The sequence below is a fragment of the Tyto alba genome, unplaced genomic scaffold (assembly GCF_018691265.1).
Source record: "Tyto alba isolate M040663 unplaced genomic scaffold, T.alba_DEE_v4.0 Super-Scaffold_27, whole genome shotgun sequence".
Classification (NCBI taxonomy): domain Eukaryota; kingdom Metazoa; phylum Chordata; class Aves; order Strigiformes; family Tytonidae; genus Tyto; species Tyto alba.
The window spans coordinates 14,005,656-14,024,990 of NW_024881301.1; the positions used below are offsets into that span (position 1 = coordinate 14,005,656).

Genomic DNA, 19,335 nt, shown 5'->3' on the forward strand with positions numbered 1-19,335 from the left:
TTCCCCATCGGTAGCTCTCTGAGTACCCTGCTCAGAGGGGGATGCTTCAGCTGCTTTTGTGCATTCAGTACCAGACCACATTCCTTCAGCGCCTGTACCCACCTGCCCTTGACAGTGCTGTGGACTGAGCTGATAAAAATAAGCCAGGCTTTGTCCAGTCATAGCTTCTGCTGTGCTGTTTGTCCTGGGGCTGATGGACTTGCGAGGAATGGTGCTCCTCTCTTTACAAATGTAATCTGAGAGAATCATTTGTGAAGCAGGCTAGAAGCAGTATGCTGATTTGGTTTGGACATGGGTGACAGATGAGCAGGATCTGTGCTGGTGAGGGAAGGGTGGCAGCCAGGAGCCACTCACCACCGGAGACAAAGGGTAAGGAAGAAAACTGTGACTCACCTGCGAAAGCCAAGACCTGACCGGTGCAATCTGTAATTGATTTTAGCTGCAAAACTACTCTTATAAAATAATTGCTTCTTACGGTGAGATGAATCACTTTTACTTGGAAAGATACACATTTCACCTCCAATACATGCTTTGCTTAGTAAGTGTTAAATAACTGACAGTCTAGACAGGACTCCAACCCTTTGTCTTAGAGGTCTATTGCTTTTTTTTTTTTTTTTTTCTCAGAGAATAAAACCATGAAACAACGACACAGGTGCTCTTCTGCTTTAGCAACAAAAGATAAGAGAGTCTAGATCAGATCCAGTGGTTGCGCTTGGACCTGGTCAGCTTAATTCTAATTGATCTGGGGAAAAAAAAAAAAAAAAAAAAAAGTAATGAACTGGTGAATTTTTTTGATTTCATAAAAATTTTCAGAGTATTCAAAACCACTCTCAGTTGGACTGAATTTCCGAAGTATTTTGTTATACTGATTTGAATAAAACAATACCTGATGAAATTTAATATCCATAACTGCGTAACACGGGACAAAACAACTCTGTGTCTGCAGTGAAGGGATCTAATTTAGCTGTCATCACTCTCAAAAGAAATCTCGGAGGTAGTGTGGACAGTTCGATGAAAAAAAAAGCTCATCAGCAGTCAAGAGGACAAACACAGTGTTAAAACTTTTTAGAAAATAAAGATCAGAGCAAGAAGCATCTTATACCACTGCATAAATCAGTGGCTGTGATTTGAATATTGTCACTCCCATTTCACAGAGGCTGCAGTAGAGCTAGTACACATAGAGAAGGGTAATAAGAAAGGACCATTGCAGAAGTGCAACATCCTCCTTAAACACAGGGAGACAAATTAGGCTGATACTTTCAGCTCAGAAAATGTTGGACAGATAGGGAAAGAAAGAACAAAACAAATAATAAAACCTTCACTTTACAGCTGCAGGGGTCATTAGGAACTGTTAGTTACTGTTTCTCAGAATAGAAGAATTATGGGGCACCAAGCTGTTATAGGTAGATTAAGGCTAATCACATCCAAATATGGATTAATGAATCTTTATTAAGGTAAAAGAGCAAATGCAGCGCTGGGGTGGCCGAGGAGTCCCAGCTCCGTCCAGGCTCACCAAATTGTTTAAGTTTCAAACCCCCTTTTATCCACCCAGCTGCCGTTTCAACACCTTCGGCACACCTCCTGGCTTCTTCTACAATCTTATCTTCTTTCTTCAGTCCTGTGGTCACATACACCTTGTCCTTCAAGTCTGGGCCAATTTGCAGCTCCTTTGTCTTTATGGCTCAGTGGTTTCAGCTCCTCTCTTATCTCAAGGATAAGGGATACCAGAGGTGGCCCATTCTGTTCTTTCTCAACCCGTTGCAAAGGAGTTACCACCCTTTGATATGGATCATCTGGTGAGCATCCCAAGAGGAGGGCTGTTGGGTTGGTGTTTCCTCAGATCAATTCCCCCCTTTTCCCAGTAGTAAAGTCTTTTACTTTTCTTAAAATTTGGATCATTGTACTAATAATAGCTTTAGCCTAAGAAGTAACTGTTTAATTACTTTTAGCGAAAGCAAAATTCTTCTATTACTTATCACAAACCTAAGGCATCAGCTTTACAACAGAAAAAAGTGTTTCTTCACAGAATGGAATTCAGCTGTGCATGGCAGGCAATGCCATAGGAGACTGTGGACGCTGAAAGCATAACTAGGTTAAAAAAGTAATTACTTAACTTAATAGATGCTTCAAAAGGACTATTAAATATGATAGCCCAGATTTGTTTTTTGGTTCAACAAAGCTTTAATCACTGATTGCCAGGATGTAGAAGGGCATTTTGGAGGAAGCACTACCATACTCTTTCCCCAGCACCCATCACTGGCTGCAGTCAGAGATGTAATTCTAGATTAGATGGATCTTCTATCTAATCAAGACCAGCTGCTGTCAGTGTAGTCATCCAGTCAGAACACACTTTCTCTCCTGGTAGTCTTCAGCATGACTTCTGGTTAATAGACCATTTTGTCCTTGTTCTGATGCCTCCCATGCTCAAAACAACAGGACTCTACTGATAAGCTCTGCATTATATTGGTGTCTATTCAGAGCTGAGTAAACTCCAAAAGCAAGTCAGCAATATCTCAGATTCATCGTTCTCTTACAGCTGTACAACTCACTCACTGTGTGATCCAGATAATGGAGAGTGCACATTCCAGCTAAAATTTGTTTTCACTCTGTCCTTCGAACAGCTCAGCTCCCCAAAACCTCTGATGTGCAGAGAGGCTGGAGAGTTGAATGTAGATAAATTCTTGCCTTACTTTTGTATTCCCATACTCTTGTTTGTAGCTGTAAGAAAACACTAACCTGGATATTTTACTGACTCTATTGAACACACAGTCCAGCCCATTCTCTGGCTCTGTTTGTTTATGTAGCTAAGTGACCTATTAGAATGGAAGTTAAAAACATAGCCACACCAAACATGCATTCTGCCTGACAAAACAGGCAGGTACATGCCTCCCTCTTCTCCAGCTGCTACAGCTGTTACATAAAAATCACTATGACCAACTCTGCAAAAAGTCCTGGATGAGTTATTGTTAGCACTGAAGCTAAAGACAGGGAGAAACAAAGGGCTGAAAGAAAATACTTGTTTCTAAAGGACAGAAATTGTGTTACAAATAAAAAGAAAATAAGTGCTGTAAAGTGCAAAGGCGACAGAACTCAAACACATTAATATTTAGGGTTGGAGTTATAGTGTTTTTCCATTCATCTTGTCAAACAGTGAGAAAAGTGTGTGAAAATGCAGCTAGAAACTCCTTTTGACAAGATGGTGGTATTCCTCCAGTGTTGCTTCACAGTTTCTCAGACATTTCATCCATAAACATATTTACCTCTGACCAGAAGTAGTGACCTCTGCTTTAACATTAAAAAGTTCAGATCACATCTTGTGGGCTAAAACACAAACACCAGCATTATCTCCACTTACAGCTACGGTTATAAAGCAGACAGGTAAGCAGCATTAAAACAAACCCCTGAGTACTATGTTTGAACATAGGTGGCAACTAGTGACACCACAGCCTCCAAACCAACCAGCTTAACAGAGGGGGGAACAAAGCAAGAAAATATTTGAGGACCATATGAAATCTAGTGGCTTTTCTAAGCAAAATAAAAGCTGCAAAACACCTGTGGGAAATGCATATGCTGGCATTAGCCTCATTAGACTGTACACTTCTGTGTGTGTGCCTTGCTGTCTCCTTTCCCCTTTTAAAAGGTTTGGCCATGTTGTTGGGTTCTTGAGCTGTTTCTAGACTCTTCTGCAGCTGCAATAACTCTGGAACTCAGGTGCCTCTTGCAGATTTTGTCACAAGAGGTTGACAGGTTTAAAAGAAGGTAGTGGTGGAGATACATGGGCACATGCACAGAGCATGACTTCCCATGCTTTGTTACCTCAGGAAGCCAGGCAAAAATCTGCAAAGACAAACCATTTAAAGATTTTTTTTTCCCTTTTTTTTAACTTTCATGAAAAACTTTCAGACTAAAGAAGAGAGAAAGGGACAATACTGGCCCTGGGACCTTCCTCCTAAAGGTGACTGCCGGGTTAGTAGCATTTACTAGCCTGCTACAAGCTGTCAGAATGAATCCACCATGTAGATTATATTTATTTCTTTGTTAGTTAATGTAAGGGCTAATGAGATTTATAACACTGGATAGGCCCTTGTTGATATCCTTATGTATTAAAATACAGCATATTTATCATTCTGAAAAAGAAAATAGTAGCTATTATTTTAACTGTTCTCCTGTGACATGAATTTCTCTCTAGTCCTTAAAAACTCCAGTAAATAGAAATAGTCCTAGCAACAGCCCTGATATAAACACAAATGTGTTTCCTGAAAAGCAGGAAGCAGCTTAACAATCATATCATATGACTAGCTAAATACAGAAGAACTTTGCTGGGGTTTTTCCAGGGCATTAAAGCACATTTCCATGTGACTTTGTGGGAGATGACTGTTGCTTGGGTCGCTATTAATGGAAAATCCATTTACTCTGTAACATGGGCACCTTACAAGTCCTGCCTTGTGAAATTCATCACCTTGTAGGTATCCATTTCTATTTTAGACTTTGCGAAAGCAATAAGTATGTGAGAAAGGCTGAAGAGAAGAACACTGGGGGCTCTGCAAACCCACATAGCCTCATCAGTTTGTCTTGACCATGACCATATACAGCTTTTTCAAGGCAGCTGCATCTCACACAGGAACACTATGAGTATTTCAACTGCTGTTACTCTCTGATACCACTGCTAAGATTGACATCCAAAATCCTTGTCAGTGTTGACTAACAGGAATAAAGAACCACATGAGCTCTGCCCATCACATTAGAGCACCAAAGTTTTGTCCAGTGGAAATTAACTGTTCCAGGCTTTTACCAGCTAGAAACGTCAGACTAATCCAGACTTGGCCTAGCAGTCAGATCTTCCTTAATCCACATCCTGTCTATCATGAAAGGTCATGCCACGCCCTAAAATACAAACATGGACATCTTTTTACTACTTAATCTTTTGCTTCCACATCTGGGAGCAAGAGATACTTTGAGAATATAAGTCATGTCAACTGATTGCTCAAGAGGCTGTCTAAAGCATGAATTTGCAAAGTTCAGATGATAGTTTGAAGCTATCGCAACATGTCATTAATTTTTCAGGTTGAATATATTAATCATTTTTTTTTTTACAACAGAAGTGGAGTTAAAATTGTAAAAGGGAGGAAAAAAGGAAAAACAAGGCAGTAAATTTGCAACTAAAATTTTAAGAAAACTTTATTCCTATTTTGTGCATGGTGAAAAAAGCCATACCCTAAATATTAAATTAACCTATGAAGTGAATGGGAAGAAAAAAAGACTGCGTTATGAAGGTTAGAAGTCAATATATATTACAGGTATTTGAGAAAGAGACTACACAACCAAATACAAGTGAAAATCCGTCATACAGAATTTACAGTGTGTTCCTATGTTAATCTATTTATAGAATGAATCTCATGGACTCAGTCAGATGAAGCACCTACAGAGAAATCTTTATTTAGGTGCCTTAAATTTCCAAGAGGTGTTTAGTGGGGTTTTAAAATACATCCAGAAGTAATCCATAGCAGTTAAGTACATAGTAGGATTTTGAAACACCTAAGTGCCTTTAAAATCTCAGACTGAGCCTGTGGAGATTTAAAGAGAATGTGCAGGCTTTTGAAGACACAGGTTATAATGACAACTCCACCTCCTAAATCAGCTGAACTACTAAATAAACACAAGCATGGATGAAAAGGTTTTGAAGGTACATTTACATTCCATGACCAACAAACCGGTGTTGCTTCTTTTCAGATTACTAGCAATAAAACATGGAGGAGCTGCAGGCTCACTCAGGTCTGACTGAACATATTTACGTAGCTATAAAATGTGTACAAGTGAAATGCAAATTCATTGGGTAAACTGTTGCTCACCTTCATCACATAGATGGTTCTACAGTCATACACAAACTTCAGTGGGTTACGTTGTATGTGCAGGAAACTGGCTGAAGTTTTGGCCTTGAAACGGGGTTTGACCAACTGCTGCTCCCAAACAGTAGACAATTCTTTCAGAGATGTCAGATATCAGGAGCGCAACCTATACAGCTTTTCAGGAGGCACATGCACTAAAGACTCTACTACAATACACTCTCACTGCTTCTTTTACCCCCTCACTGGCCTATGTCCATCTTTTCCTTATTCTCAAAATATAATCTGATACAGATGATCAAATGGGTTCGATCTACTGCTGGGTTATGCAATTCAAGGCTTATCCCCACGAACACAAAGGAGCACAGAGGAACAGTGGCAGGTGGGGGAACCCCAATAACATACCCAGAGAAAAGGAGCCCCTGCCCTGGATCCTCCTAGGGACCGATCAGCCCGTGGGGCAGGTGTGACACCCATCACCACCAGCCAGGGGGACAGGGTCCAACATTCCCTGTATATTGAGAGGTTACTGCCTCCAGGGGCTCTTTAGGGGATGGCGAGGAAGAGTGTCTTTAGGACTGTACAAGATGTCTTATGGAATGATTAGAGGAGGAATCAAGGGAGGGAAAAAGGGGGGATAAAGGTGTTTTGGTATGGAAAAATAAAAAGATACAGAGCTAAAATGGCCTGGTTGGGTGTAAACAGGTTGTTGGTCAGTACGCCTGTCTGGCTATGCCTTGCACCTGATCGCCTCAGTCTGTCTTATTCAACTGTATTTTAATTATTTTCCTGGGTGAAGTGGGGTGTGTGTCTGTATTCTGTATGTGTGTGTATGGTGTTATGAGTGTCAGCAATTAGAGGTGGGGGCCACAAGTCATCGGTACATGCCTGTGTGTCTGTGATAGAGGAACTAGAGACCAGAATGCATGCACGCTATGTGGATCTATATGTCGGCATGCGGTCACTAGTAAACACCAAGGCAGTCCAGCTGGAGAGTAGGGTAAGAAGCTTGGGAGTCAAGTTTTAGAGCAGCCGTAAGTCCAGGTAAGATAGCAAGGAGGCCAGAGGATCTGTGAGGTGGCTACTGGAGGGACCAAGGGATTCAAGCCAACTACTGAGGAGACTACTGGGGTCTGGGAGTCAGTTACTGGTAAAGTCACAAGACTGGACCAGTTACCTGAGAAACTTGTTTGACTGTTTATGTCTCTGTGTGAGGGAACTGGGGATTCAGCGGCCAGCTACTGAACGGGCTGAGTGTCCTAAGGCCAGTTACTGGAGGAGGGAGCCATAGTTTGTGTGTGTCTGTAGGTCTGAATGAAGCTCTGAGCCTTTGGGCTTTTCCAGGTGCCAGCAACTGGGAAGTCTTGGGATCCAGGGGTCAGCTAAGCTACTGAGTAAGATGAGTGTCTAAGACCTGCTACTGAAGGGATCCGTATTGTATAGAAGTATACAAATATGTATTTCTTTTCCACTAATGGGCTTCTGTCCTGGTCAGCCAGAGAGAGAAACAGGATGAGGCCATCAGTGCTGTTTGTGTTAGCATGAGTGCTGTGTTTTCTGCCTGTGTCAGTCAGTGTGGCCAGCCATGTGTGTATGTATATGTGTGTGAGGGTATGCATGTGCCTACTGGGAACACACACTCAGCCTTACTGCTAGCTGGACCCCAGAACTAACTGAATTTTAAAAAGTGTCATACCAGAAGACATAATCGTAACAGGCAAGTTGACAGCAAGTATGAACCATACAGTAGCATATAGAAGGATTTGCAAAGTGTGGGGAAAGCCAGGCCTAGAAGGCATATTCAAGGACATACAGACTCAAGCAAAGCCCAAGACGACCTCACTAATCAGGCTACTGAACAAATGACTTGTTCATGGATCTCTTCCAAAAACACAAATCAGGCAAAGAAGGACATTTATTTTGAGTCTTTCAGCAGAGAAAAAAGCACACAGTATCCAATCCTGCACTGATGGCTGCTTGGAAGGCAAACACATTGATCCTCCAGCTGCTTCACTGATGTCGGGAAGACATTTGACTCAGCCTAGCATGGTGTGTAGGGGGGCTACTCGGAGGTCATTTGCAAGAAGCTGCTAAACCTGCTGAAAAACATTTATGAAAATGCAAGGTTGGAACCCAGAGCACACATCTAGCTGACATCAGTCATGTCACAGCAGAATAAGGGCTGGCAGGCAGGAGATGGCTTCCCAGCCCCAGTACAGATTTTGGGTTATTTGGGGGGTTATTTATTGATTGATGGGGGTTACCTTAACTGTGTAGAAGAAGCTATAGAGAGCACCCAAGATTCTTCTCCCAGAGAGTCCCACCTGGTTCACCTTTGATCAAACAGATCGTGAGGTTCTGCAGCTCTGGCCGCAGGGCTGCTCTTGCACGCCAGCAGAGATGGGGTCAGTCAGTGAGGATGTGCACAGGCAGATGAATGCCTCCCACCAGGGCTATGTATCAGGTTAGGCCACGGAGACAATGGCATCCCCTGGAAAAGTCACACTGACGTTAAAACAGGCAGGCAAGCTAGGCAGCTTTCCTCTACCTGGGAAACCATGCAACAGCTACCTAAAGGGATCCTACCGGAGATACAGCAGTTGTGGGAACTTGTTTCCCCTGCGGAGGAGAAAGAAAATCTCCCTTTTCGTTAAAAATCAAGTTATCCAAACTCTACGCATTCCACGGCATGCTTCGTATTGTGGTGACACCAGCTTTCAGGAAAGTCGCTCCATGAAGACCTCCTGCCTTCCCAGCGCCAAGTTTCGCGCAGCGCCTTGCGATCCGCCGGCGGAACCACTTCGGGAGTGAGCGGTGCAAAGAAGATGGCCGTGGGCAAGGCCCCGAGCAGGTCCACCCATTTCTTTGGAGGCTGCCATGGGCCCGGCCGGCGGGGCGGCAGGCCGCGGGAGGGCGGGAGGCGGCGGCAGCGCGGGCAGGGTGCCTGGCGGGGTGAGGGCGACCCACCCGCGCTTTGCGCACCCCACGCCGCGGGACCCTCGGCGGGGCGGGGGATGGGGGGGGGGGCGGCCGTGGGCGAGCCGCAGCGGCGGGGGGAGGCGGGGGGTGGGGGTGGGCGCGCCTCCTCGGAGCCCATAAAGCGCCGCCCGGGCGGCCGGCGCCGCGCAGAGCCGGGCCGGGCGGCGGGAAGCGCCATGAGGGAGATCGTGCACATCCAGGCGGGGCAGTGCGGGAACCAGATCGGCACCAAGGTGAGCCGGCGGGGAGCCGCTGCCTGCCCGCCGCCCGCGGAGCCCCCGGGGGAGGGGGGTTTCGTCCCGCGGGGCTGGGGGGGTGCGCCGGCCGCCCCTCCAGAGAGCCGCTGCCCGGAGACGCGGGCACCGCGCATCTCGCCTCTCCCCGCGGCCCTGAAAGGGAAGTGCCGAAGGCAAACGGGACATTTTTTTTTTTTTTAATGTAATATATATTAAAGTTATTTTTTTTTTTATTTAAACCGTGGCTCAAAAGCGGGGAAGGGCGGCAGAACGCCGCAGCCCGTCCGCCCGTTGGGTTTAAACCCCGGTGCCTTGTGCCGCCGCCCGGCCCGGGCAGGGCGGGGGGGGGGGGGGGGGGAGCCGGGCACGCCAGGAATTTGGCAGCTGCGGCCGGTGCCGAGCCGCCCCCCCCCCCCGCCCGGGCTCTGGGCAGGGCCCCCGATGCTCCGCAGGGAAGTTCCCAACCCGCTTCTTTTCCTCCCTTAGTTTTGGGAAGTGATAAGCGATGAGCATGGCATCGACCCAGCCGGCGGCTATGTCGGTGACTCAGCGCTGCAGCTGGAAAGGATCAATGTCTACTATAATGAATCATCTTGTAAGTGTGGAACGGGGCGGGGTGCGGGACAGGGGGCTCCGTGGGAAGGGGCACAGGAATCTGGGCGAGAACGGGTTTGGGAAGCTGTATCACACATCTGGTCACGCTGCTCACATGCCATCAGCCCCCCCATCCCGCAGCTGATCTTCGCCTACCACATCATTCACAGAAAAAAGTACCTACTTTCTTATAAACTGGTGACTGGGTGTTATCACCCCAGGCAGAGAGAAACGGCAGAAAGGGGCTGTCCTTAGGGTCTGGACGTGGAGCCTTGTTTATTATTTAACACTCTGCTAGGTGCTTGCTCCTTTAGCTTACGACTGTGTCATCAGATGTGTCTTCTCAATTGCCCCAGATTAAGCTGTTGGCATCTGTAGTACTCTCTGATTTGATGACTGAGAGGGTTGGGTCACAGGTAATGGAGAACTCAAACAGTGATTCATTAATAGGGTGCCAAAGGCATCCAAATCCTCTGAGTTAGTCTGTTGTGGAAGGGTGTTAGCAGTCTAAAATGGGGATCATGAGTCCTTTGGTCTACTGACATGAACCTGCAAGTGTGAATGTTTCATCTTTTGTCCAGCTCAGGTTAATTCATCTTATTTACTTGAATTTCCTTGAACAATTTCAACTGGATACAGATTATTTTGTGCTTTGTGGTACATGTGCTAATCTACCACAGTTTGCCACCTACACCAAGGTGAAAAAAGCATAAAAGCTTGTGAGATGCGTTAGGGTCATTTGAACATAAACCCTTCGCTCACCTCATTACTCACAGAAAAAATTAACTACTTATAAAAAACAAGTCAACCACTTTTTCTAATCAGAAGCTTCCTTCCCTTGTATCTATTGCTTAAAAAAAAAAGTTTACAAATGTAATATATCATCTGTATGACCCAAAAGATGTCAGGTCTATTTTCAAGCAGAATTGATTTCTTCCTATGGTGCTGGGTTTTTTTTACCACCATGACTTCCTGTATAGGAAATCTTTGTATATATATATATATATATATATATATATATATAATCTGTATTAGACTAATAATATGAGACATAGTGTATCTGTGTATTGAGAGCTATAACTGTGTTAGCTTATTTCAGAACATTAAGGACATGCTTACTTTTTATTGTAGCCCAGAAATTTGTACCAAGAGCAGTCTTAGTGGACTTGGAGCCGGGAACCATGGATAGTGTGCGATCTGGTCCTTTTGGTCAGCTCTTCCGGCCTGATAATTTCATCTTTGGTATGTGGATGTCAGTTTTTAAAAACCCCAAACTATCCAACAGGTGTTTGACCAAATGAATGGTCAAAAAGCATTTAAGCTCCCTATTCCAAAGTGATCATTAGCAGTGAGAAATCCTAATGGCTTAATGTAATTCTAGTTACCTGTAGGTCTGCTAAAAGATCCTGTTAACTGAAAAGGTTGTTCTCCTGTTAACCATTCTTTCAGTTAGCAAAGTACTGAAAGTTTCCTTTGGTGTTCAGAGAAAGTACATTTGCCTTCCATATATATGAAATCCTGAGACCACTTCTTTACAACAAAATGCATGGAAATTCTGCAGAAAATGGAGAGCAGGGGGAAAAACCTCAACTACAAACCAACCATACTATTATTCACTTGAATTCACATTAAATTATTAAATTCTAGAGCATTAAATTGTTTATAGGCTGTGCAATTCAAAATTTTCAGCAGATCCTTACAGTGTAGTAAACAGTAGAGGAAGACCAACTGGAAGATGGAAAACATTGTCATATATAGCCAGTTAGTGGGTTATTTTCCAACATAACGAGCAGTCTGAGAGCATGTGGGGAGCTTCTGGTTTTGCAGTGTTCTTGCAGAGGGTTGCTGTAGCTTTTACTGTTTCACTTTGGACTTCTGTAGTACTTTCCATCTAAACTTAAAAACACACATTTAGCGGGATTAAATTTCATAGCATCCTTACAAAGTACAGAAGCATTATTGGTCCGTTTCCACTAAAGTAGAAACAGCATTTGAAAGTTAAGTGATCCATTTGCAGAAACAGGAAGTCTGAATGAAAGCTACCATGAGAACTCTCATGTCCTTTTGGTTTCCAAGTCTGTGCTAGCCACAAAACACATTTCCTCTTGCCAAGGCAAGCTTAGGTTGCAACTTAGTTTGGCATATTGTGCTAACATAAGGAAGGAACAATGCCAGGGTTAGACAGAGAAAAGATAAACATTGTTTGAGTGGTATAAAACAAACTTAAGTCTGGGTTACTGCTGTTGAGTTGAGGAGTAAGAATCCATACAGAGTTACTTTAACCATTTAACTGACTTAAAACTTTCAATGCTGTCTCTATTCTCTGGCACGTGATGGCATACTCTTGTATGTCATGGCAGTGAAGTTAAGGGTCTCTTTCAAAGGAAGGTTAAGTTATAACATGTAGAAGTAAGCTTGGGGAGAAAAGTTGTAGACATAGGCAGCTTTATGAAGTACGTTTCTATATTTAGGTTTCTCCTTTCACTCCCTTTCTCCTGTATGGACCACACAAGCCCTCTGAAAGTGAATTCGCCTGACCTATGAAAATACCTGAATGGGAGCTTTACAGTTTGGCATACCACTAGTAAAACCAGAGCAAAACCAGTTCAGAGTGTCTTCAACAATAGTCCAGTTCACTGTACTCCCTTCCTGCCAAGCTGACAATGAACCACCAGCATGTGATCAGCTCGTATCTGACAGAGGCCCCTGCCAGCATCAGGCACTGTCCTCCCAACCTGCTGAATAATGCAGAACGGCTGCCTGAGCGCTGAAGTAATGATCTCCTGTGTCAAAAGCCAGCGAAGCATTTTGTTTTCTCTTTTAAAAATCTGGCCTGGGCCCACAAAGGATTTTGTGGCAGAAGCTGGCAGTTCCATACTTGCTGTACTCCAGGCTGTTAGCGCTCGTTGTGATGGAGGTGTTTTCTGCCTCTGCTTATATATACCTGCATGTACCCTTGTCTCCATAGCAAGTGAGCGTGGACCATCAATCAGGATTTCATTCAGGTATATTGAGTACATGATCGCACACTCCAGATATAGGAATTTTAGCTCAGACCAGCAGGAGATTGAGATGAGCACAAAAATAATCCTTCTGCTTTAATTTTCACAGTTACACTTGGCAGTTAAAATACAAAGGCTGTATGGATGCAGTAGAGACAGGTGGCATCTAGGAGTTTGTGTGATTCAAATGAAGACTGAAGGAGTCTGTCACAGAGGAGGGCCCAAAGGAGGACAGAACCACTTCTGAATTAGACATTTAACCTCTGAACTTAATCTACAAACTAAGAAAAAGCAAGTAAAATCAGTCTACTGATTCTTTTTCCCCTGTGAAAATATCTTTTCCACATTTGTGAGAGTAATTCCTATTGCCTTCTTACCTTGTTCTTTGTTCCTATTCTTCATTCTTTCCTATTCTCCATTCTCTCCTTACCTCACTGCCCACTGAAGAAGAATAGTATGATGTTTACACAAGGGAAAATCTGCAAAATAAAGTCCTAAACTCAGAATTTGGTTTTGTTAGGGTCCTTCTACAACTTGGAGTGATGTCTGTTAGTGTGCAGCCTGATGTGCTGCCCTATCTTTAGTAGCGGATCTGCTCAAGCAGCCCATGGACAGTTACAAGCATTTAATTCTGGAAGGATATTACTTTGTGCTTTGCCCAGCTGGAAAGGAAATGCTGAGCTCCCTAGGTTCAAATAGAGAAAAATATAGCAACATATAGAACAATGCATTAACTAACCAAATACATCATGAGGAAACCAGGCATTTATGCAGTGAAAATAAAGTGTATCATATTTAAACAATATCCCAGCAAGCAGTTTCTCTGATTCATATGTTTGGCACTAACACAGTGCACTGGGAATTGAAATGAAACGTGGTAATAGGAAGGAAGGGGAAGGTCTTGGAGGACAACGCAGAAGTTGGCAGCTCTGTACTGAATTCTGAAACTATTGCTCTTTCTGAATACCACTCACAGGAGTACCATTAAGTGAGTTCAGTGACACAGTGTACATATGCAGCAGTCACTGTGAGGAACAGGCGTATTAATAAACTGGTCTCCCATTTAATCCTCCTTGTTATCTAACTAATAACAAGATAGTGACACAGCAAAGGATCCAGACTGTTCATTTTAATAAATGGAGTGGCACATAAAAGGAAAATGGAAGCCTTGAGGGGCTCCTGAAACCTCAGTAATCCCATTTTGCAAGTTGCTTTGCAGATCTTGAAGAACAGGGAGTTTGTAGGGAAAGTGGTAAAAGGCACTCAACTTCCAAGTTTTTGAAATAACATTCTTGAAGCTTCCGTTGATCGGTATTTTCGTTCAGGCTAGGTAGCCATGAATTTGAAAAGCTATGGTTAAATAGGACTTCTGAAGCCCAGCCTTATCCTTGAATGACAACAATGCCTCTATCTCACAGGAAGAGTCCAAGAACCTTTCATTTAGAAATGTGTATCTGTGATTTAGCTTTGTATATCTACATCATGGTCCTTATAAACAGAAAGTATTTAAATTCTAAACAGTCATCTTGTGTTTATGGAATAAGAAAGATTGTGAGCGTGAAAGCTTTCAAAGCAAGGAGTCAGGGCCATCTTTGCATTTATGGAAGGTTAAATACCAAAAAAGAGAAAAAACACCCAAAGGCATAAATGAAAAGCGCTAGGGATTTGAGGCACAATGGAACTATGTTAAAAGTTTATGTTGATACTTCCAAAGATATCTGTAGGCAAAACTGAAGAGCACAGTTATCCACCTGACAGATTTATAGCAACTTTTGTTACAGATGTGAATCCATTTAGTATGCAAATCCCAAACCTTACCAATAATTTTGTATATTTTCTTTCCCTATTGTATGTTATTTTAGGACAAACTGGTGCAGGAAACAACTGGGCTAAAGGACACTATACAGAAGGGGCAGAGTTGGTTGACTCTGTACTTGATGTAGTAAGGAAAGAGTGTGAACACTGTGATTGCTTGCAAGGATTTCAGCTCACTCATTCCCTGGGAGGAGGGACGGGGTCTGGCATGGGAACCCTACTCATCAGCAAGATACGAGAGGAATATCCGGACAGGATAATGAATACCTTTAGTGTCATGCCCTCTCCAAAGGTTTCTGATACAGTGGTGGAGCCCTATAATGCTACACTCTCGGTCCACCAACTGGTCGAAAATACAGATGAAACCTACTGCATTGACAATGAAGCTTTGTATGATATCTGCTTCCGCACCCTGAAGCTCACCACTCCAACATACGGTGATTTAAACCACTTGGTTTCTGCTACCATGAGTGGGGTAACTACATCCCTGCGTTTCCCAGGGCAACTAAATGCTGACCTCCGGAAGCTGGCAGTAAATATGGTCCCTTTCCCACGCCTTCACTTTTTCATGCCAGGCTTCGCTCCTTTGACAGCCCGAGGCAGCCAACAATACCGAGCACTCACTGTTCCAGAGCTCACCCAGCAGATGTTTGATGCCAAAAATATGATGGCAGCCTGTGACCCACGGCATGGGCGGTATTTGACAGTGGCTACTGTCTTCCGTGGTCCCATGTCCATGAAGGAGGTTGATGAGCAGATGTTGGCCATCCAGAACAAGAACAGCAGTTACTTTGTGGAGTGGATCCCAAACAATGTCAAGGTGGCAGTGTGTGACATACCTCCTCGTGGCCTCAAGATGGCTTCCACATTCATTGGCAACAGTACTGCCATTCAAGAGCTCTTCAAAAGAATCTCAGAGCAGTTTTCAGCCATGTTCAGGAGAAAGGCCTTCCTCCACTGGTTCACAGGCGAAGGAATGGATGAAATGGAATTTACAGAAGCAGAAAGCAACATGAATGATCTGGTTTCAGAGTATCAGCAATACCAAGAAGCAACAGCAAATGATGGAGAGGAAGCGTTTGAAGATGATGAAGAAGAAATCAATGAATAAAGGAATTAGGTGTGCTGTTTTCCAGGCCAAATTCTCAAATCTGGATTTTTAATAATTAGGCTTATAAATCTGTATTTAGGCTTCAGAAAAAAAAAAAAAAAAGTTTTAAAAAAAAAAAAGTTTAATGAGCATCAGATGTTAGAGGTGCTCTTCAGAGTCCATTGAGGTCACTGAGAACTGAAGACATTCAGCATTTCTGGAAATCAGGCTATTTCTATTCATGAGACAAATGTAAGTCATTCAGTTAAGACTTTGGCCTAAGAGTCTGAACAGAGATCACTGGTTTGGGATCTTTTTTTCCAAAGTTTGTCATCCTAAAGTTAGGCATGAAAATCTACACAATAGAGCTGCACTATTTTAATCCAGTTATGAGTAAGAAAATGTTGTGGGTTTGAAGTAGTCATTCTGTACCAAATGTACAACAGTGAACTGCCAGGAACAAAATTTATTCATAATAAAAAGAAGAAAGTTTTTTAGCTATTCTGTACAGTAACTGTTAACAGTGATATTTGACTCCAGTCCTCTAAAAACAAAATAAAAAAGATTAGTATCCTCTCAAGCAGAAGTGTTTTGGGCGGTCAATGCTATATAAATATCCAGTGAGCTGCAGGCCAGAGGCTGGATTGATGCTATGTGACTTCATCATTTGCTGCCGAATAATCACAGATTATATATACAAAATTTATCCATGTGTGATGTGTTCTTTAAGGGCCCTTGGGGTTTAAAGTGGCATCCTGGTATCTGGCTGGTCCCCTGTCTTTCTGGCTGTCGCCAGTTACTGGCGTTACTCCTGTCTCCATTGCACCTCGCCTGTACAGCTGAAATTCAGACACTCCACAGGACGCTGTGGGAGAGGGGACGCAGGCAGTGTGGATAGATGTCCCTACCCAGGTTTGTATGTTCACCACCTGTAGATGCTATGGATGTCTTGTTACCAAGATAGGTTGAAATCCAAATAAAAGTATTTATCCACAATATTCAAAACCGCTGGCAAAACAAAAGCTGAACAAGTTTATCTGCTTATGCTAAAGCTGAAACGGAAGGTTTCTGTCCTACCCAGCTGACTTACTGCCTTGAGAAAGTGACTGTTGGGCATTCGCTCTTTGTGCATATGTTTCTGCTCATGTCCATTAAACAGCCCTTCTCCATTAGAGCCTCTACCAGGGAACACTCTGTCTACATGGAGTCTCTTATGTAGGTCAGTTTCTAGGCAACAAAACAAGCAAACAGAGGAGAAACCCTCTGGAAATCCAAACTTTAAATGTTTCAGGAACTCTGCTCTTCTCGCCTTCAGAAGCACTTTCTAAGCCACAGTGTTGCTCAATACTTAAAAAGGCACTTTACAAACACAGTGTAATTTCCAAAGATCCATTGTTCCTAACAAGGTGGTGTTTTGTTAGTTTGGGATTCAGGGAATAAGAGTATTTTATGAAGTATATGAACTAGACAACTGTTAATCACATCAGCTGAAGCTGTGCCCAACTTTATTCTATACAGAAATGGAAGGAAACTAGTTTTAATTAAGTACAAAAGTTTTTTATATAAAGTGACTTCATGGGTTGAGACACAGTCGTTGGCACATACGTATTAACCAAACTGGCTTTGGCATAGATCTGTAGGCAGATGTTGGGGGGCATGGCCGATTATCTTCCAAAGGGTGGTGATGGAGTCAGCAAATTCACAGGGCCACGTGCTTTGCAATGGCTAGTGATGCCTAAAGGCTTTATGAATCGCAACAGAGCACTTTTAAATATGCATTTTATAAATGTTGCAATATGCTGTGGCTATGTATTTATCATGGCATGAGATTAAGCTAAACCACAATCTGCATTAAAGAGAAATTAACGTTTAGTGCAATACAAAGCAAAAGTAATTAAATTTAGAAGTTTAGTTGATGCTTTGTAAATGATAGGCTGTGAGCTTCAAGGCGGAGGAGAATGTGTTACAGGCTCAGAGCCTGCCATCGTACAGCTGTGGCACAGGCTTTTCAATTAAATCACTAGCATAGCTTCTTCGAATGATGTAGAACCAACCATTTTACAGCTTGTGCAACTGCATTTTGTTGTAATACAGAATTCATAACTAGGTCCCAGCCATAAATTTCAATACTACTGTGGAAAAAAAAAAAAAAAGTTAATACTTTAAAAAAGCCAGGAATCTTGGAGTTCCTAAATATTTGAGTTATTCACATGGTGAACTAGCCTGTTCTTTATTATTTTTCATACACTAAAAATCCAGACTATAGACTCTGAGCCTGTGGAATCCAGACCTCATGTCTGCTGATCCTGCTTTGACTCTTAGCCATTCTTTCCCATGTGTTTACTTACAACTGTTTGATGTAAATTTTTGGAATGTGTGGAGGTGGGGGTAGTCAAACTAATGTCCTCTTTGGGAAAAGTAAGGAGACAGATCTTCCCTCTGGTCTCAGGGGAAAAAAACCCAGCCCACTGAAATGAACCCAGGAACCTGTAGCAGGAACGTCACCAGAGGCCCGGCTTACATGTAAGCAGAAAGAAAGCCATAGGAAGCACAAATTCTTCCTGTTCCTCTTCCTTCAATCAACTATTCATCTTCCTTTCCTAACGTAAAACTGAAAATTGTTTTAGCAACAGGTTTGGTGACCAATTCCTTCAGCTGCACTTTCTTTCAAGTAACTTCCTGCTTTTTCCTTGGAAACTTCCATTTTGAAATCTACCTTCTGAGTCCCACTTAACTTTGTTCTTTCCGCATTCCTCATCTGTATGTTTTTCATTTTCCCCCTAGTTTTTTCAACCTAGTCCCTTGCACCTTTTCTTTCTGTGCCTAGCCCACCTTCGCATTCTTTCCTTTTTACTGCTTTGCACTTGGCCACAGAGAAATACATAGCAGCAGGCTGCCGAGACAAGCCAGACCTAAGGCCTAGAAGTGCAGCTCAAGTACCGCCCAGACACAAACTGCTGCCAGCACTGGGATGAGGGGAAAATCCCAGCACCCTGCACCACTGGTGGGCAGGGAGTGGTGAGGCACACGGCGGGAAGGTGTGGTGTGAGGACCGGAGCAGGAACCTAACCTGATGGGCCAACAACTTCGCAAAGTCGCTCTGGTCAAAGCCAGCACGGAGTCTGGCAGACCCTCCGGTTACAGGCATGACAGTCCCTGCGCAGGCTACCTTATCCAAGCCACAGCAGGCTCTTGCTTTCTCTGCATCCTGAAATTACTTAATTTTTATTCTTGCATTCCTATCTCCTCAAGAAAAGGTGTTCACCTCCTGGTAACAGGGTCAGCTTGGGAAAGAGGGTCTAGACCTGCCCCTTCTCCCAGCACTGGGAGGAGCGGGGACCTCAGTGGCTGCCTCGGAGCTGTACAAGCTCCTACTAGTTGAAGCAGCACTGCTCAACGTGCAACAAAAATTAATGTGGCCTCACTGGCAGCCACAGCACAGACTAAACTTGATTTTCTTGATTTATGTTAAACAATCTGAAGTCTAAAATCTGTGAGTAGGAGACTAACAGTCCTCTTTAAAGCAGGTTGGGTAAACAGCTGCTTTTTTTTTTTTCCCCCATACCTTTGTTTTTATTCCAAAATCCCAACACAGTCATATTCTGCCGCTTTTGGCACAAAATATTAAGACTTACTGAGGTAAGACTACACAAAGCAATCCGATGCTCTAAAACAGGGGCAAAGGGACTTGCCTCTCATTTGCATTATGATACCTTTATTAATTGCATGCTGCAGCTAAACAAGAGTGAAATTTAAAAGTAAACAGCACAAACAGA

General features: G+C 43.3%; 1 protein-coding gene across 3 annotated transcripts; it reads left to right on the forward strand.

Moving 5' to 3' along the window:
* The first annotated feature begins 8,611 nt into the window (after positions 1 to 8,611).
* Positions 8,612 to 16,265, forward strand: TUBB6 (tubulin beta 6 class V). 3 transcript variants are annotated; one of them, XM_042798160.1, is made up of 4 exons: positions 8,612 to 8,694; positions 9,545 to 9,653; positions 10,784 to 10,894; positions 14,517 to 16,265. In XM_042798160.1, exons 3-4 carry the CDS (start codon positions 10,834 to 10,836, stop codon positions 15,578 to 15,580), a joined length of 1,125 nt encoding a protein of 374 aa, XP_042654094.1. In that variant the 5' UTR covers positions 8,612 to 8,694; positions 9,545 to 9,653; positions 10,784 to 10,833; the 3' UTR covers positions 15,581 to 16,265. The 3 variants fall into 3 exon arrangements, with proteins under 3 accessions (XP_042654094.1, XP_042654092.1, XP_042654093.1); XM_042798158.1 differs by lacking the exon at positions 8,612 to 8,694 and adding an exon at positions 8,922 to 9,055; XM_042798159.1 differs by lacking the exons at positions 8,612 to 8,694; positions 10,784 to 10,894 and having other exon boundaries at positions 9,557 to 9,653.
* Positions 16,266 to 19,335: the final 3,070 nt, after the last annotated feature.